The sequence below is a fragment of the Schistocerca nitens genome, chromosome 2 (assembly GCF_023898315.1).
Source record: "Schistocerca nitens isolate TAMUIC-IGC-003100 chromosome 2, iqSchNite1.1, whole genome shotgun sequence".
NCBI lineage: Eukaryota > Metazoa > Arthropoda > Insecta > Orthoptera > Acrididae > Schistocerca > Schistocerca nitens.
The window spans coordinates 614,461,207-614,475,986 of record NC_064615.1 but is presented as its reverse complement, the minus strand read 5'-3'; the positions used below and the strand labels follow the sequence as shown (position 1 = coordinate 614,475,986).

Here is a 14,780-nt window from a genome sequence, read left to right as displayed (position 1 = left end):
GGAAGAAGAAACACCTAACAGAAGTGTGTAGATCTCGACAACATGGAAGTAAGTTCAACTCAATACGGACTCAAAGGAGAGAAGATATAAAGTTACAGAATTTAGCCATTAATTGTAAAACAAAATAATCGACTTCTGGTTACAAAAACTTAACTTCCTTATTTAGGTATTTTTATTATTACTAAAAAAAGATTTGCACAGTAGACCTGGTGAGCGCTGTCTCAGAGTGCATTCAGCCGGGACACACTGGCCCCACTCCATGTTTATGGTCTGCGATGCGTTAAGTTACAGCTCCCGTTCATATTTAATGTTTCGAGAAGAGACCCTAACCACTGCTCAGTGCCTGCAGTATGTTGTTAGACCAGTACTTTTGCAGTTATTGCAGCAGAATGGTGATGTATTGTTCCAACAGGATAATGCTCGCCCACACAGTACCAATGAAACTCAACGTACTTACCAAGACGTGCAGCAACTTCCCTGGCCGTCACTATCTGTGGACTTGTCCCCACTCGAGCACCTGTGGCACTTGATAGGACGAGAAGTGAATGGTGCTACTCGTCAACCAACAACTATTAGAGAACTAAGTAAACTGATAGAGCGGGTGTGACCTAACGTATCCCAGGACAGTCTTCCCCATCTGCACCATTAACTGGACGCCAGAGTTAACGCCTGCATTGCCACCCCTGGAGACTACACCGTCTACTAATATAGTTGTTTCGGCATGGGTTGATATCTGGTAGCTCAGAACCGCTTGTGCTATTGATCTGTAAATGTAATTATTTCATGTACTGCATATGCACTGTTGCAACGATAAATCTTGAGTGATTTGGAAATCTCTAAAATGGTGCACAATTTTTTTTCCAGCAGCGTGCACTGTAAAGAGTAACGGTCATATCACACACTTCCTTGGGATACTCTGGAAGTTACCTTTACATCCATCGATTTTATTTCGTCAATAGCGACGTGTTCAGCTCTTTCTGCCAGGAATTGAATCCTCTTAGGAGGACAGCCGTCGACTAGTGGGATGGCCTGAATCTCAAGGCGTCGACTACTTTGCGGATACAAGCATGTTAGGAGTACTACGTTATGAACAGGATGAAGCAAAACGGTGTAAATGTTACCCCAATAAGAGACTTTGATTTCAGGGATGTGCAGAGATATGCGTATTGGAACAGGCTGGCTTTTGTGAGTTTTTAGTTTTTATTTTACAGTAAAATTATTGTTTTAGAGTCATGAAGTTTATTCTTTCATTCTCTTTTCCCTTTAGACCAAGCCTATACACGCTCGCACTAAACATTTTTTAACACTCTTAGTGTTAGTTTGTTACAGTTTACTGCTCATGTTCTTCTTTCCTTTAATTTTTCATTGTTGCTAGATGTTAGGTGAGGTATTTGGGTTTCTTTCTTTATGCATTTGAAAATTATTTATGGCCGGCCGGGGTGGCGCTACAGTCTGGAACCGCGCGACCGCTACGGTCGCAGGTTCGAATCCTGCCTCGGGCATGGATGTGTGTGGTGTCCTTAGGTTAGTTAAGTTTAAGTAGTTCTAAGTTCTAGGGGACTGATGACCTTAGAAGTTAAGTCCCATAGTGCTCAGAGCCATTTGAACCATTTTGAACCAAAATTATTTATGTGTGAAGTTACACAATAAGTTATGTCTCAAGTCTTCAATGGGACATTGAAAGTATAAGATCCATTTTAGATTACCAGCAACAATATAAGTGAAATTAAATGCTGCAGATGTGTGGTAAGGTTAAAGAAGAACAGCCCAGGTGTTGTTAAACGATTTTATTCGTTCACGTCATGATCTTTTCTTTTTGTACAGAGGAGAGCAATCAGCAGCAACAAATCCAGTTCTGTGTTCTTAGGCGACAGGTGCAACTGGGATGGCGTCTCCGGTGGCGACGTAGCCGAACTCGTCGGCCTTGTACCTGATGTCGACAGGCTTGCCCTCGGGGCTGGTGTACTGGTATCCTCCGGTCTTGATCAGAACGTGGTCCTTGCCGTCAGGGGTGGGTTTCAGCTCGCCGTGCTCCACCACCGTGATGCCGTTGCCTGTCTGGTACCTGCGAGGAGAAGAAGGCGATTGTCTGAGTTGCCAGTGTCTCTAGTACTAGCACCATCATCTCAGTGTCCACAAGGGAGATCCTCTGCAATAACAGTGACGTGATGAGAATATCTATTCAGTACTATAACACTTTAACACCAATGTATCACATGTAACGACAGCAAAAACTACTGGGCTCCGGAATACGACGCTATACTGTTTTCTTTTTCTTTTTTTCTCTACATCTATACCTACACCCACTCTGCATGTCTTCGAATGGTTCTTGGTGGATGGTATTTTGTGGACCACTGTTTCTTCCCACTTAACCTGTTCCAGTCACGAATGGAGTTCGGGAAGATCGAGTGATAGTGTGCCTCTGTGTGAACTCAAATCTAATGTTTCCTTCACGGCCTTTTCGCAAGACATACGCGAGAGGAAACAATATAATGGTTGACTCTTCTAGGAAAGTATACTGTTGAAATTCAAACAGTAAACCTATCTTTTAGCTTGGGCCTCTGGAAATGGATGACGGTTTTCGTTGCACATTCGCGATTACCACATGAATCTGTCGTGAAATGTGCTACCCTTCTTTGATGAAATGAGCTACCTTTCTTTGGATCTTCCCTATTTCCCACCCCGTAAAGAGTCCCAGAGTGACAATCAGTAATAATGCACCGACAGAACGAAGATTTTGTAACCCGTCTCCTTCGCGGGTGGACTATACTTGTTGGAGATCCTACCATTGAATCTGCTTTTTCTATGATTACCAATTTATGTGGTCGCTACATTTTAAATCGCTCGCCACGCAGACTTTTAATGGATACGACTGGCTCCACTGATTGTTCGACAATCCTACAGTCATACACTGAATGTTTTCACCAGTCCCTGCATCATGCGTCGATCCTCTGCGGACCTTCCTGCATTTAGCTGCAGCTTTTAGCGTTAAGGTTCTCTTTATACAGCAGCATACTCAGCGAAAAGCCTCATGGTGCTTCCAACAGCACTCTCTATGTCAATCGTATACATATTGTGAACAGTAATAGTCTTATTCTTCTTTGAGTAACATCCATACGACGCCAAATGATGAAGAAAGGCAAACGTATAATAGTCATTTACCTTGTTAATCGCAGCAATATGTTAATGTATCACTCTTTCGTTACTGTCCGTCAAGAAAATTGAGCTTTGTCCTGCACTGTAGGTTTGTTTTAGATTTCCGGATAGTCAACTCTCTTCACAAGTTGTTATCGTTATTCTCTTGAACGGCTATTTTTCTTATGATTGAAATGTTGCCGCGCGGGATTAGCCGAGCGGTCTTAGGCGCTGCAGTCCTGGACTGCGCGGCTGTTCCCGGCGGAGGTTCGAGTCCTCCCTCGGGCATTGGTGTGTGTGTTTAACATTAGCAGCGTATTACAATAAAATTTCAAAATATTAAGTCATTTCATTATATTGTAGTGAAGTACAATGTACATTTTGATCTCTTCCCACGTCCTAGATTCCCCTCTCCATAAGATCCATGCAATCAGATAATGTAATGTAACGCAATAATAATCGCAATTGACGTTTTGTTTGTCTCTTGTTTTGTCTTCTTCTTAATTTGTCATTTGTCATTTCAGTCTCTTGTTGCGACTTCGAGGGGGTGAATTCGGTGACATATAAATTCGAGATACCACAGCTGCTGAGACAAGGGTCAGTACTGGGAACGTGTCGGTGTCTGTACTCATTTCGCATGCTCAGTCATGGTTTATTGAACAGGATAGCAACTGGCACCTCTTTCCATCCCTAACCAGCTAATACACTATTTTCTTTACAATAACCTCGTTGCTTAAGGGGTCTTGATCCTCTAAATGAAAATTATCGAGGCAATGTACACTCCAACTTTAATTTGCATGTATTAACTTTCTAGCTTTTTCTACATTAACCTTTCAGCTTTAATGTTTACGCCCTCAGTTTTATGTGTGATTCCGTTGTCAAGGTATTAAATTGTTATATACACGCGAAGGAAGTGAGAAAGCTATCTTCTCTTTAAGCACCATCATCGAACTGAATCAAAATTCTGAGTCGCGTGGTCACTTGTACCAAGCGTAGAAGTTTCTCTTATCTGATTTGCACTACAGCAGATAATTCTTGTTATATCTTTTTACGAATAACTTCCGTCGCTTTTGTCTCTAAGAAATTACAGCAGCTGCGTACTGAAGAGCACCGCTTATGCCATAACTGTAGTCAAAAGAAAGAGTTTCGCCATCATAAAGCGACAAGTTTATATCTGACGAAATTAAAGTCTCAGACAATTCGCTATATTGATGTGTAATCCACGCACCTCATTGTTACTTGAGTTGCGGTGTGCAATCCCCTATAAAATATCGTAATGCCAGCCCACTGAAAGGCATTAAGAGACTATATCCAAAACGAAGTGTATTGATCAGTATACAACGAGACGGGATGAAAGAGAATGATGTCCAAATGAGAATCAACGTTCCTATGGAAACCAAACACCTCTACGTCAACACTACCGAGAACTACAGCCGAACAAACCATTAGACTTCGGATGACACCACGTCTACCCACTGTTTCTACATCAATATATTCGCATTTAGGAATATCTCAACGTGTGTTACGCACCATTTCGCCTTTGTCCATGGGAAATGAGAGCTTCAGTTCCTCGGCATATACTTACGCTATAAATTAGTTACTATTTTGTTGGACAATTTACTTTTGTGGCACAGTATGATTTTAAACTTCACGATTGAACTATATGTAGTAATGGTCGTTTGACTTTTAGTGTACCTCACATTTGTGGAGATCAGTGTAGCACAACTTCTGTACATTTACAGTCTCCTACTACTGGATGTACACAATAGGAATGTGACTGAGTACTCTGTAAGTTCCGTGTCCTTGTTCTCGTGTACGTCAAAAGTACCTCTGCGGCGTAAATGGATACATACAACGGCTGTCTCAGATTTTGTTTTCTCGAGAAGGGTGTTAAGGAAGGGCCACTGGAAACATATCATTAGCATTACTGAAACATTTACATAGGAACAGTGATCCATAATGTAAGAAGAAACAGAGTTTTGTCCACCTACAATCTGTCTTGGAGACGACAACTTTGTACATTTGTGTCGGATGTAAAAAGACAAAATGTTTCCATGTGAAGACTCTATCTATAAATATCTTATGAAAAAGTTGGGCGACTATCTGCTTTTATAATTTTCTTAGGTTTTTACTCCTGATATGCTTTCAGGAGTCACTTGCGACATGTCTTCGAAACTCTGACGATGGAGTCTTTGGTCCGAAATAAGTTTTGGAAATAAAAACCTAAAAAGGCGAAATACCGAAATCGACGGAATTCATAAAACATATCCTTTCATTGTCCCAGTGTCCAACATGAAACCATTATGGACTCGTTAACAAAATTAGAGCTTCTGTATATATATTAATTTCTGTGATCAGTCTTGAATGACCAGTTGGTAGATAGGCTGTTTAAATAACACCATCGCCGCCTTCAGCTCATGTCTGTAGAACTACTAATTACATCTGCGAACTTTCGTGAATACATAGCAACTGTCTGAGGATACGCCTTACGCGCAGGCAGCCCTCACGCTCTGCGTGTGATGGGTGCGGTACTTACGACAGGGAGTACTGCCCGGCGGCATCGCGTTCTTCGGTGCGCGAAACTATGGGGATGACGTCACAGGACACCATCACGGCGGCGACCAGCACAAGGAGAGCCTGCAACAGGATGGCCAACATCGGCATGCTTAATCTGTTAGTCGGAGTTTACACACGTAACGCATAGTCTTCTTCCACGTGGAATGTGTATTCATACAAACTGCACTAGCAACTAGGGCGTTCTTTCTCTATATACTACCAGCTTATGAGAAGAATAGAGATTTCAATTTGGGAGTAGCAATTCTAGAACAAAATACCTACGCTTAAGAGGAGATAGAAATGCAAGTGTGCCAAATTTGTGTTTGCGGATCAATGTTCTATATGTTTTTTCCAATATTTGTAGTTGACGGAATGTGTATCCAAAGTGAAAAAAGAATAAAAAACAAAGCACAGAACCGACGTAAATATGAAGGAGAAAGCGCATGAAAAGCATACGTCGGTTGAAAGTCGCGCCAGATCACTTCTGATTTGCCTTCATATGGCCCATTTTTCGTTCTAGACCGCAATTAATATACGAGCTAAATATGCAGGAGATGATCTGAGGGCTATGGAAAAAGGAGAGAGAAGTACTGGTAGGCTGAACTGTGAGGTGTGACTGAGTGCCTCAGTAATTATGAGGATTGCCCATGAAAGACGTGGCACCAGGTCGAGCCACGGAGAAGTCAACAATTTTAAACTATAAAATTACTGAAGCTTTCGCAGCCGCTTCTTGGTGTGTCGCTGTTGACACTCATCTCGGGATCTTCAACTGATTATCGATTTATGGTTTTTCTGACGTTTCGTCTGCTTGAGAGGCTAGCATTCCTGATGGCGGGTCCACTTTGACAATGCTTGCCACTCGTGCTGGCGAAAAGTTAGACCACTAAACGAGCATCGGTCGAGAGATCTTTAGACTGGCTTCAACATGCAACGCGTCAGTTTTAAACAGTCAAGAATATTTTCGGATTAAATTTTGTGCGCTTCCTAATACACATTATCATAAGACAGCCGCGCGGGACTAGACGAGCGGCCTAGGCGCTGCAGTCATGGACTGTGCGGCTAGTCCCGGCGGAGGTTCGAGTCCTCCCTCGGGCATGGGTGTGTGTGTTTGTCCTTAGGATAATTTAGGTTAAGTAGTGTGTAACCTTAGGGACTGATGACCTTAGCAGTTAAGTCCCATAAGATTTCACACACATTTGAACATTTTGAAGATAATAAGACAAAGACACGTTCATGAAGTTTCCTGTACCAGTGCGAACAGTGGCGAATTAATATACGATAGAATTAAAGTCGAGGTCACCATCTTGTTAGTAGATCCGAGAGTCGTCTACATTAATTTCCGTGGGGAACATTTACACATACATTCTATATCATCACATTAACGGAATAAGTGTTGCATTGTGATACTTTTGTTGACTCGACTTGTATAATTAGTAGTCAACACTTGAACCAAGGGCGCCCTTACAGTAGTCTATACAGGGGATTGGGCTAGAGGTATAGAGTGTGTTTAAAACAAGCTAAGCCAAAAAAGAAGACACATCACGAAGGAATTATCCGAACTGGACGGAAATTGGTACGTGATGTACATGAGCAGACAAACAAATGATTACAATTCCAGAAAATTGGACGATTTATTCGAGAGAAATAGCTTCACAAATTGAGCAATTCAATGACGCTTTGTTTCGTCTCTGTCCCTTATGCAAATAGTTATTCTGCTTGGTATTTATTGATAGGGTTGTTGGATGTCCTCCTGGAGGATATCATGCCAAATTATGCCCAACTGGCACGATGCATCGTTAATATCCCGAGCTAGTTGAATGTCCCTGCCCATAATGCTCCCAACAATCTCAATTGGCTAGCGATCTGGTGACCTTGTTGGCCAATGTAAGGTTTGGGAAGCACAAAGACAAGCAATAGAAACTCTCACTGTTTGCGGGCGGCCATTATCTTGCTGAAACGTAAGTCAAGGTTCAAATGGCTCTGAGCACTATGGGACTTAACATCTGTGGTCATCAGTCCCCTAGAACTTAGAACTACTTAAACCTAACTAACCTAAGGACATCACACACATCCATGCCCCAGGCAGGATTCGAACCTGCGACCGTAGCAGTCGCGCGGTTCCGGACTGCGCGCCTAGAACCGCTAGACCACCGCGGCCGGCGTAAGTCAAGGATAGTCTGCCGTGAAGGGCAATGAAACGGGGTGTAGAACCGTACCGTACTGCAAGGATGCCGCGAATGACAACCAAAAGGGTCCTGCTATAAAAAGATATGGCACCATCACTCCCAGCTGTCGAGTCATAAGGCGGGTGATAGTGCGGCTAGTATCCTGCCACTGTACGGGGCGTCTCCAGACACGTTTTCGGCCTGGAATGTCATTGACTGCAGTAGAATTGTTTTCAGTGATGATCCCGTTTCTGACTGATCAGCGATGATCAGCGAAGACGAATCTGGAGATTCCCCAGACAGCGGTGGGATACCAGCCTCTCTGTATCGCACCATACGACCAGACAACCACCAGCGATTGCCTGGGGTGTCATTTCATATCTGGACCGCTTTGGTTGTCATCTGCGGAAACATTACGGTAAAGTTTTGTTGCTCTTCATAACAAGCCATCCTGGGCACACAGCGAGAGGTGCTACTGCTTGTTTACGTGCTTGCAAAACCCTACCCTGGCCAGCAAGGTCGCCGGATCTCTCCCCAGTTGAGAACGCGTGGAGCATTATGGGCAGGGCCCTCCAACCAGCTCGGGATTTTGACGATCTAACGAGCCAACTGGACAGAATTTGGCACGATGTCCCTCAGGAGTACAGCCAACAACTCGATCAGTCAATACTAAGCCGAATAACAGTTTGCATAATGGTCAGAGGTAGACCAAAGCATTATTGACTCGCTCAAATTCAAATGGCACTGAGCACTAAGGGACTTAACTTCTGAGGTCATCAGTCCTCTAGAACTTAGAACTACTTAAACCTAACTAACCTAAGGACATCACACACATTCATGCCCGTGGCAGGATTTGATTCGAACCTGCGACCGTAGCGGTCGCGCGGTTCCAGACTGTAGCGCCTAGGACCGCTCGGCCACCACGGCCGTGACTTGCTCAGTTTGTGCAGCTCTTCCCCTTGAATAAATCATCAAATTTTTTTGAAACTGTAATCATTTATTTATCTGTACATTTACATCTATCGATTTCCGTCCCATTCGAATAATTCTTTCGTGGTGCATCGGTTTTTCTTTCTTTTTCTCAGAGTGAATTTTGAAAGACGAATGGCAACTTGTAAAAGACCCAGTTAAGAACCTGCCTAATACCGACTTTCAAATCATTTTCTTGAAAGAAAAACACCTGGCTACATTACATTTTTTTCCCTTGCCTGTGGGCCATAGTGGAAGTCCCCCTTCCTCCGGGCATGGGCGCCCTTTGCTTGAAGTAAATAGTGAGTCTTATAGGTCAGGATTTGCAACAAATGGTAGTGTATAATGGCTCCTGAAAATTACTAGGCAAACGTGTTTAAACAGTATCTGTAGACAAATGGCTGTCGCAAAATTAGAAAGCAGAATGAGTAGATTGCTATAAACTTTTGGCACTGAAAATAAACTTAGAATCTATACGGATAGAGTCAGGATGCTAGTTTTAAATTGAAATAGATGTTAAATTTTATTTTTAAATAAGAGTTACATTATGGAAGTTGTGCTACTACCGCTGGTATGTGACGACTAAAGAAAAATCATGCTGGCTGAGAGTACTAGGAACCCACCGGTCGCTGCTAGTTTTAACTATTGTCCGAGACTGGCCTCGTCATATGGTACAGATTCTAAATACCTTTTATACGGCTATACTAATGCAGCTACCTACAGTAATGAAACTGCAGATATGTAGACAGTTTTACCGTTTGGTGACGGCTCAGACTTACACAGCGAACAAATTTAAAATTTCTAAATAAATATATTACCAATATTCACAGCAGAGAACACAAGAACGTCTACAAAGGCACTACCGAAGTTAAAATAACAGAAAGGAGAGACACGTTGTCAAATCGAAAAGAAACAAGACAGGGCCTCCATACTCACCACTGCAGCCTTCATGTCTTTTCTGTGGCGGTTCTTCAGCGAGCTGAGGATCGACTGTGGTCCTTCCCGGCAGCTGGAGCCCTTATATAGGGCTAGTCGCCTGCTGTTTACCGGCTTCCCCTGGGAATCCACCATTGTTTTGACGCCTACTGGCTAACCTTGGTCAGCTGCCGTATACGTAACACTTATTACAGCTTCTGTGACAGACCAGACGCGGTCAGAGAACGATCGAAAGCGGAAACTCTGTCTAAATTAGATAATTACTAGCCCACTGAAGTGTCTGACTGAAGCATAAAACATTTCTCAGGAGCAATATACAGGGTGTCCCAGCTATCTTGTCGCCGGCCGCGGTGGTCTAGCGGTTCTGGCGCTGCAGTCCGGAACCGCGGGACTGCTACGGTCGCAGGTTCGAATCCTGCCTCGGGCATGGGTGTGTGTGATGTCCTTAGGTTAGTTAGGTTTAAGTAGTTCTAAGTTCTAGGGGACTTATGACCTAAGATGTTGAGTCCCATAGTGCTCAGAGCCATTTGAACCACTTGAAGCTATCTTGTCCACCCAAAATATCTCTGGAACAATAACAGCTATTGGAAAACGACTTTCACCCGTATCAATGTAGGGCTGGGGCCCATGAATGTACATATTTGGAAACATTCTAAAACGGAAGCATGTGTTTTTTAACACAAACTTATGTTTTTTTTAAACGGACCTCTATATTTTTTCTTAAGCAATCCATAGCATGACAAAGCACATACACAATGGCGTTGATTGCATCGCAATATTCCCATTACATCCCGAGATATTAAGACGCGAAGTTGACGCTTGAAACACCCGACATGCGCTGCTGGCGCACGTCCTGAGGCTCAGGCGTGAACCCCATGTTGCCCGTAATCGCGATGTGATTGACAAGTAAGTGTCCCTCTTGATAAGTATGGAGGTGTGATTACACATGTCAATCACATCGCGATTACGGGCAGCATGGGGTTCACACCTGAGCCCCAGGACGTGCGCTAGCAGCGCATGTCGGGTGTTTCAAGCGTCAACTTCGCGTCTTAATATCTCGGGATGTAATGGGAATATTGCGATGCAATGAACGCCATTCTGTATGTGCTTTGTCATGCTATGGATTGCTGAAGAAAAAATACAGAGGTCCATTTAAAAAAACATAAGTTTGTGCTATAAAACACATATGCTTTCGTTTTAGAATGTTTCCAAATATGTACATTCATGGGCCCCAGCCCTACATTGATACGGGTGAAAGTCGTTTTCCAATAGCTGTTATTGTCCCAGAGATATTTTGGGTGGACAAGATAGCTGGGACACCCTGTAGAAGAACCAATTTTTTAAAGACCTGTGCTGTTATCCTTGACTCTACTAGTGGTTGGATATTTAATATGCACCTGCTGCATCCTACGATGATGGCTTTTATGAATGCAAGGAACAAACTTTCCATTTACTTCATTACAAAATCAACGTAAGTTAGAACCCTCTGAGATTAAGCTGTTAATTCATTAGCAGAATCTGATGTTAAAAGGAATATGCCATCTAGTGCCTACCACATCTAAGCTTCTGCGAAATGACCTTTATAGTTACCAAGGAGAGGTTATATGGAATACGATTTTTTTTCCTCTAGTTGCATTTGCCCTATACAACACATTATTCCATGAATCAAATTCTATTCGACTAATATTACTTTTCAGATATTTTGTTTTGTCGAACGGCACTCCAGTGATGTAAATTGTTGATCGAAAGGTGTTTACAGACTTGAAAGAGACCATTTCAGAAGTATTGTTACATAAATTGTTTTTTCCATAATTCCTGTTCCTGTGTAGAATACAACATATCAGTTACCGGGATTTAATTTTAATTTCTGCGACAACAGACCATAGAAGGAAATTCCAATAATGCAGCTTTCATCTTGGATGTCCACGGCCAGCTTGAACTACACCGTAACTGGTCTCTAATGGGACGGCAACATTGTTTGTGCATTCATTGTACATCAGCTGATAGAAGAATCGGTCGAAATTGACTTGCAAATGTCCGATAAAGGGCTTTTTGCGATGGCACTGCCATTGCTAGGATGAATGCCAAGATTTACGAGCACGTACGTTGTCCATCGTAACCGAGACGTTTCCTTCGTATCGTTAACTGACATCTCGCTATTTGCGACATAGTCAAAGAATTTCAGAATTTAAACAAATATCATCATCATCATTTTAGTCGATGATTAACGTCTCTTAAAGCCATTTCTGCTTTCATTTTAGCGGAAAATTCACTACTAAATGTACGAAGAAAGTAATGGAATTTTCTGTTGAGGCAAAGAAATAAGTGTAAGACATTCCAATAAAATAAGAAATAGAAGCCTAAGTAATCCTGAAACTGAATAGTCTTCCCTATTTGGAAGTACTGCAATTATATGGTTTTTCTGAATTCACTATGTCTTCTTTGGCACGTACTAATTTTAGGAGAGAAAATCTGGTTTAAGCATATTGTTTACAAGAAAATTACTAGACAATCACACAGAATTAATGAATTTTAGTTGTTATCATCATTGTTACAGTATTGTTCCTGAAAGTATGGAGGAATAAAGGGAAGAAAGTCGTTGTTAGAGTCTTCACACCCACTGTTTAAGAACTTGCTCTGTTTCTTCCAAGAAACATTTGAATTATAAGAAAAATATATTCGCACAATGTTCCTGTTTACCATCTTTATGCAGACGTAGGACTTGAATATAAGTTGTTAAGTACGAAACGTGAACCCATATCTGGAAACTTTATAGGAAGCCGCTATAGTGGATCTGAAACACGGGGTCAGTGACTGGTCTTATAACAGTTGCACCTCTTTCCCTGGAAACACCGACACATCGTGACTGACGTTAGTTCAGTGGTTTCAGGCGACTGCTCAGTACAGCACATGCTGATATCCGCGCTGCGCCAAATAGATTGCAGTAAGGGTTCTACCAATAACGCTCAGGGAAGATCCGTTTTGTAACGCAGGAAGCATGCTCCAAAACCCTACTGCAAACCGACGTCAATGATATAGGTCTGTAGTTCGATGGATTACTCCTACTACCCTTCTTAAACACTGGTGCGACCTCCGCAATTCTCCAATCTGTAGGTACCAGTTTCTTCTTCATTCACACAAGATGGTAATGTGGCCTTTTGCTTTAACTCTGGTCATCCTGTAACAAACAGCCCCTCATCCACGATATTTTTATCCAGAAGTTTTGTTTCCTACTAGATAATAAAAAAAATAAAATTTCAAAGTTCCGCCCCCCCCCCCCCCCCTCCTCTGGTGAAATGCTTGTAACTGAATCTGGAATGAAGCGTTTACTTTGCAGCGGGGTGTTCTATGTTTTTAAACATCATCGGACCGGGATTCGAAACCTTACCTTTACCGGACGACGCTCATACCAACTGAGCTCCTCAGGCAGACACACGACCCATCCTTCCAGCTTCACTTTTGCCCCCCACCTTTAGCCTACATTTCGAACTTTATTCTGGAAAGAACTGCCTAAACTGTGGCTAAGCCATTTCTTCCCGTCTCCCTTTCTTCCAAGAGTGCGAATCCCGGAAGCTATGCAGGAGAGCTCCTGCGAGGTTTAGAAGTCGGAAGGCAGGTACTGGAAAAAGCGTAGCTGTTGTCGCCGCCCAACTTGGCGTAGCGGTCGCTGGCTGGCGGCATGCACGTCGGTTCTTTACGATGCAAAGTCGAGAGAAAAGATAAAAAGTGGAATATAAGAGCATTTCCCTGGAAAGTCAAGTTCTGGGTTCGAATCCCGGTCGGTACACAGTTTTAATGTACCAGGAATGTTTTGAATCTACTTACTCTGTTACTTCTTGCTTTACCGTCTTGCAGAAATTTTGAACTCCATTTTTCGCTTAATCATTTTAACCACAGCCCTACTTTTTCGGGTCTTAAAGTCGTCATCCAAAGATATTTGAGCACGCAGCTGCAAATATGTTCCAATCTTAAGGTGCAAATACGTCTTTGAGCGTTTACGGTGTTGTTCAATAAGTAATTTCTTTTTTCTGTAAAAAGGCTGGTTCTATTCAGGACTCCAAAACGCCATATTATTCCCCCTTCTACAAAACCCTATTTTCAACATGATCTCCTTTCAACGCCACAGCCTTATTCCAGCTTACTCGGAGGACATGTGCACCCACATGCTACCACTCTAGTCGACGTCAGAGCCAACGTCTTTCTGCATCAATTACATCCCCATCACCCACATACAAGTGGGAGTCGGAAGGTGTGACGTCTGGGCTGCAGGGACCGATGACCTCGCTGTTTTGTCCCTTCCCCAAATCGACGAACCAACCAACCGGGCTGTAGAGTGGATAAGGAAGAATAGTGGAATGAACCTGAGTGAGCTCCCCTCGTGTGCGCAGACTTGTGAGGCCTTCCGTTGTCACGGAGAAAGAGAAGTTCCTTTGCACGTTTGTGGCAATGAACGCGCTGAACTCATTTCTTCAATTTCCTGACTGTAGCGCGATACACCACGGAGCTGACCATTGCACCTTGAGCGAGAGCACCAACAGAATAACCGCTCCAGAGCCCCAGAAGACTTTCTCCATGAGTGTACCGCCTGAGGGTGCGGCTTTTGTACTTTTTCTTCGGAGGAGAGATGGTGTGGCACCACTCCATGTACTGCTGTTTTGTTTTCGGTTCGAAGTGATGAACCCATGTTTTATCGTTTGTTACGACTTTCGATAAAAAAATTGCCATGGTCAGTCTTGTAACTCGCAAGCAATTCCGCACAAATGATCATTCGTTTCTCTTCATAGTCTTCTGTTAGGCAGTGAGGAACACAGCGAACACACATCTTTGAGAGCCCCAATTTTAGGACAAGTGTGTCAGGGCTACCAACAGAGAAGTAAAGTCGCGCTGTGATACGTCGATCACCTCGAATGAGAGTGTCCACACGTCCCAACATAGCAGGAGCCACAGCTGTGTGCTACCGGCGGAACGCGGAACATCGGATAGGCTTGCGCGTCCTTACTGCAATGGTGACAGACGCCT

At 43.1% G+C, this 14,780-nt stretch overlaps 1 protein-coding gene across 1 annotated transcript; it reads right to left on the bottom strand.

Moving 5' to 3' along the window:
* Positions 1–1,814: 1,814 nt before the first annotated feature.
* Positions 1,815–9,804, bottom strand: LOC126234521 (larval cuticle protein 16/17-like). The gene is made up of 3 exons (XM_049943218.1): positions 9,762–9,804; positions 5,672–5,772; positions 1,815–2,065 (listed from the first exon to the last, which is right to left on the bottom strand). The coding sequence occupies exons 1-3, from the start codon at positions 9,774–9,776 to the stop codon at positions 1,864–1,866; spliced, it is 318 nt and encodes a 105-aa protein (XP_049799175.1). The 5' UTR covers positions 9,777–9,804; the 3' UTR covers positions 1,815–1,863.
* Between the last annotated feature and the right edge of the window lie 4,976 nt (positions 9,805–14,780).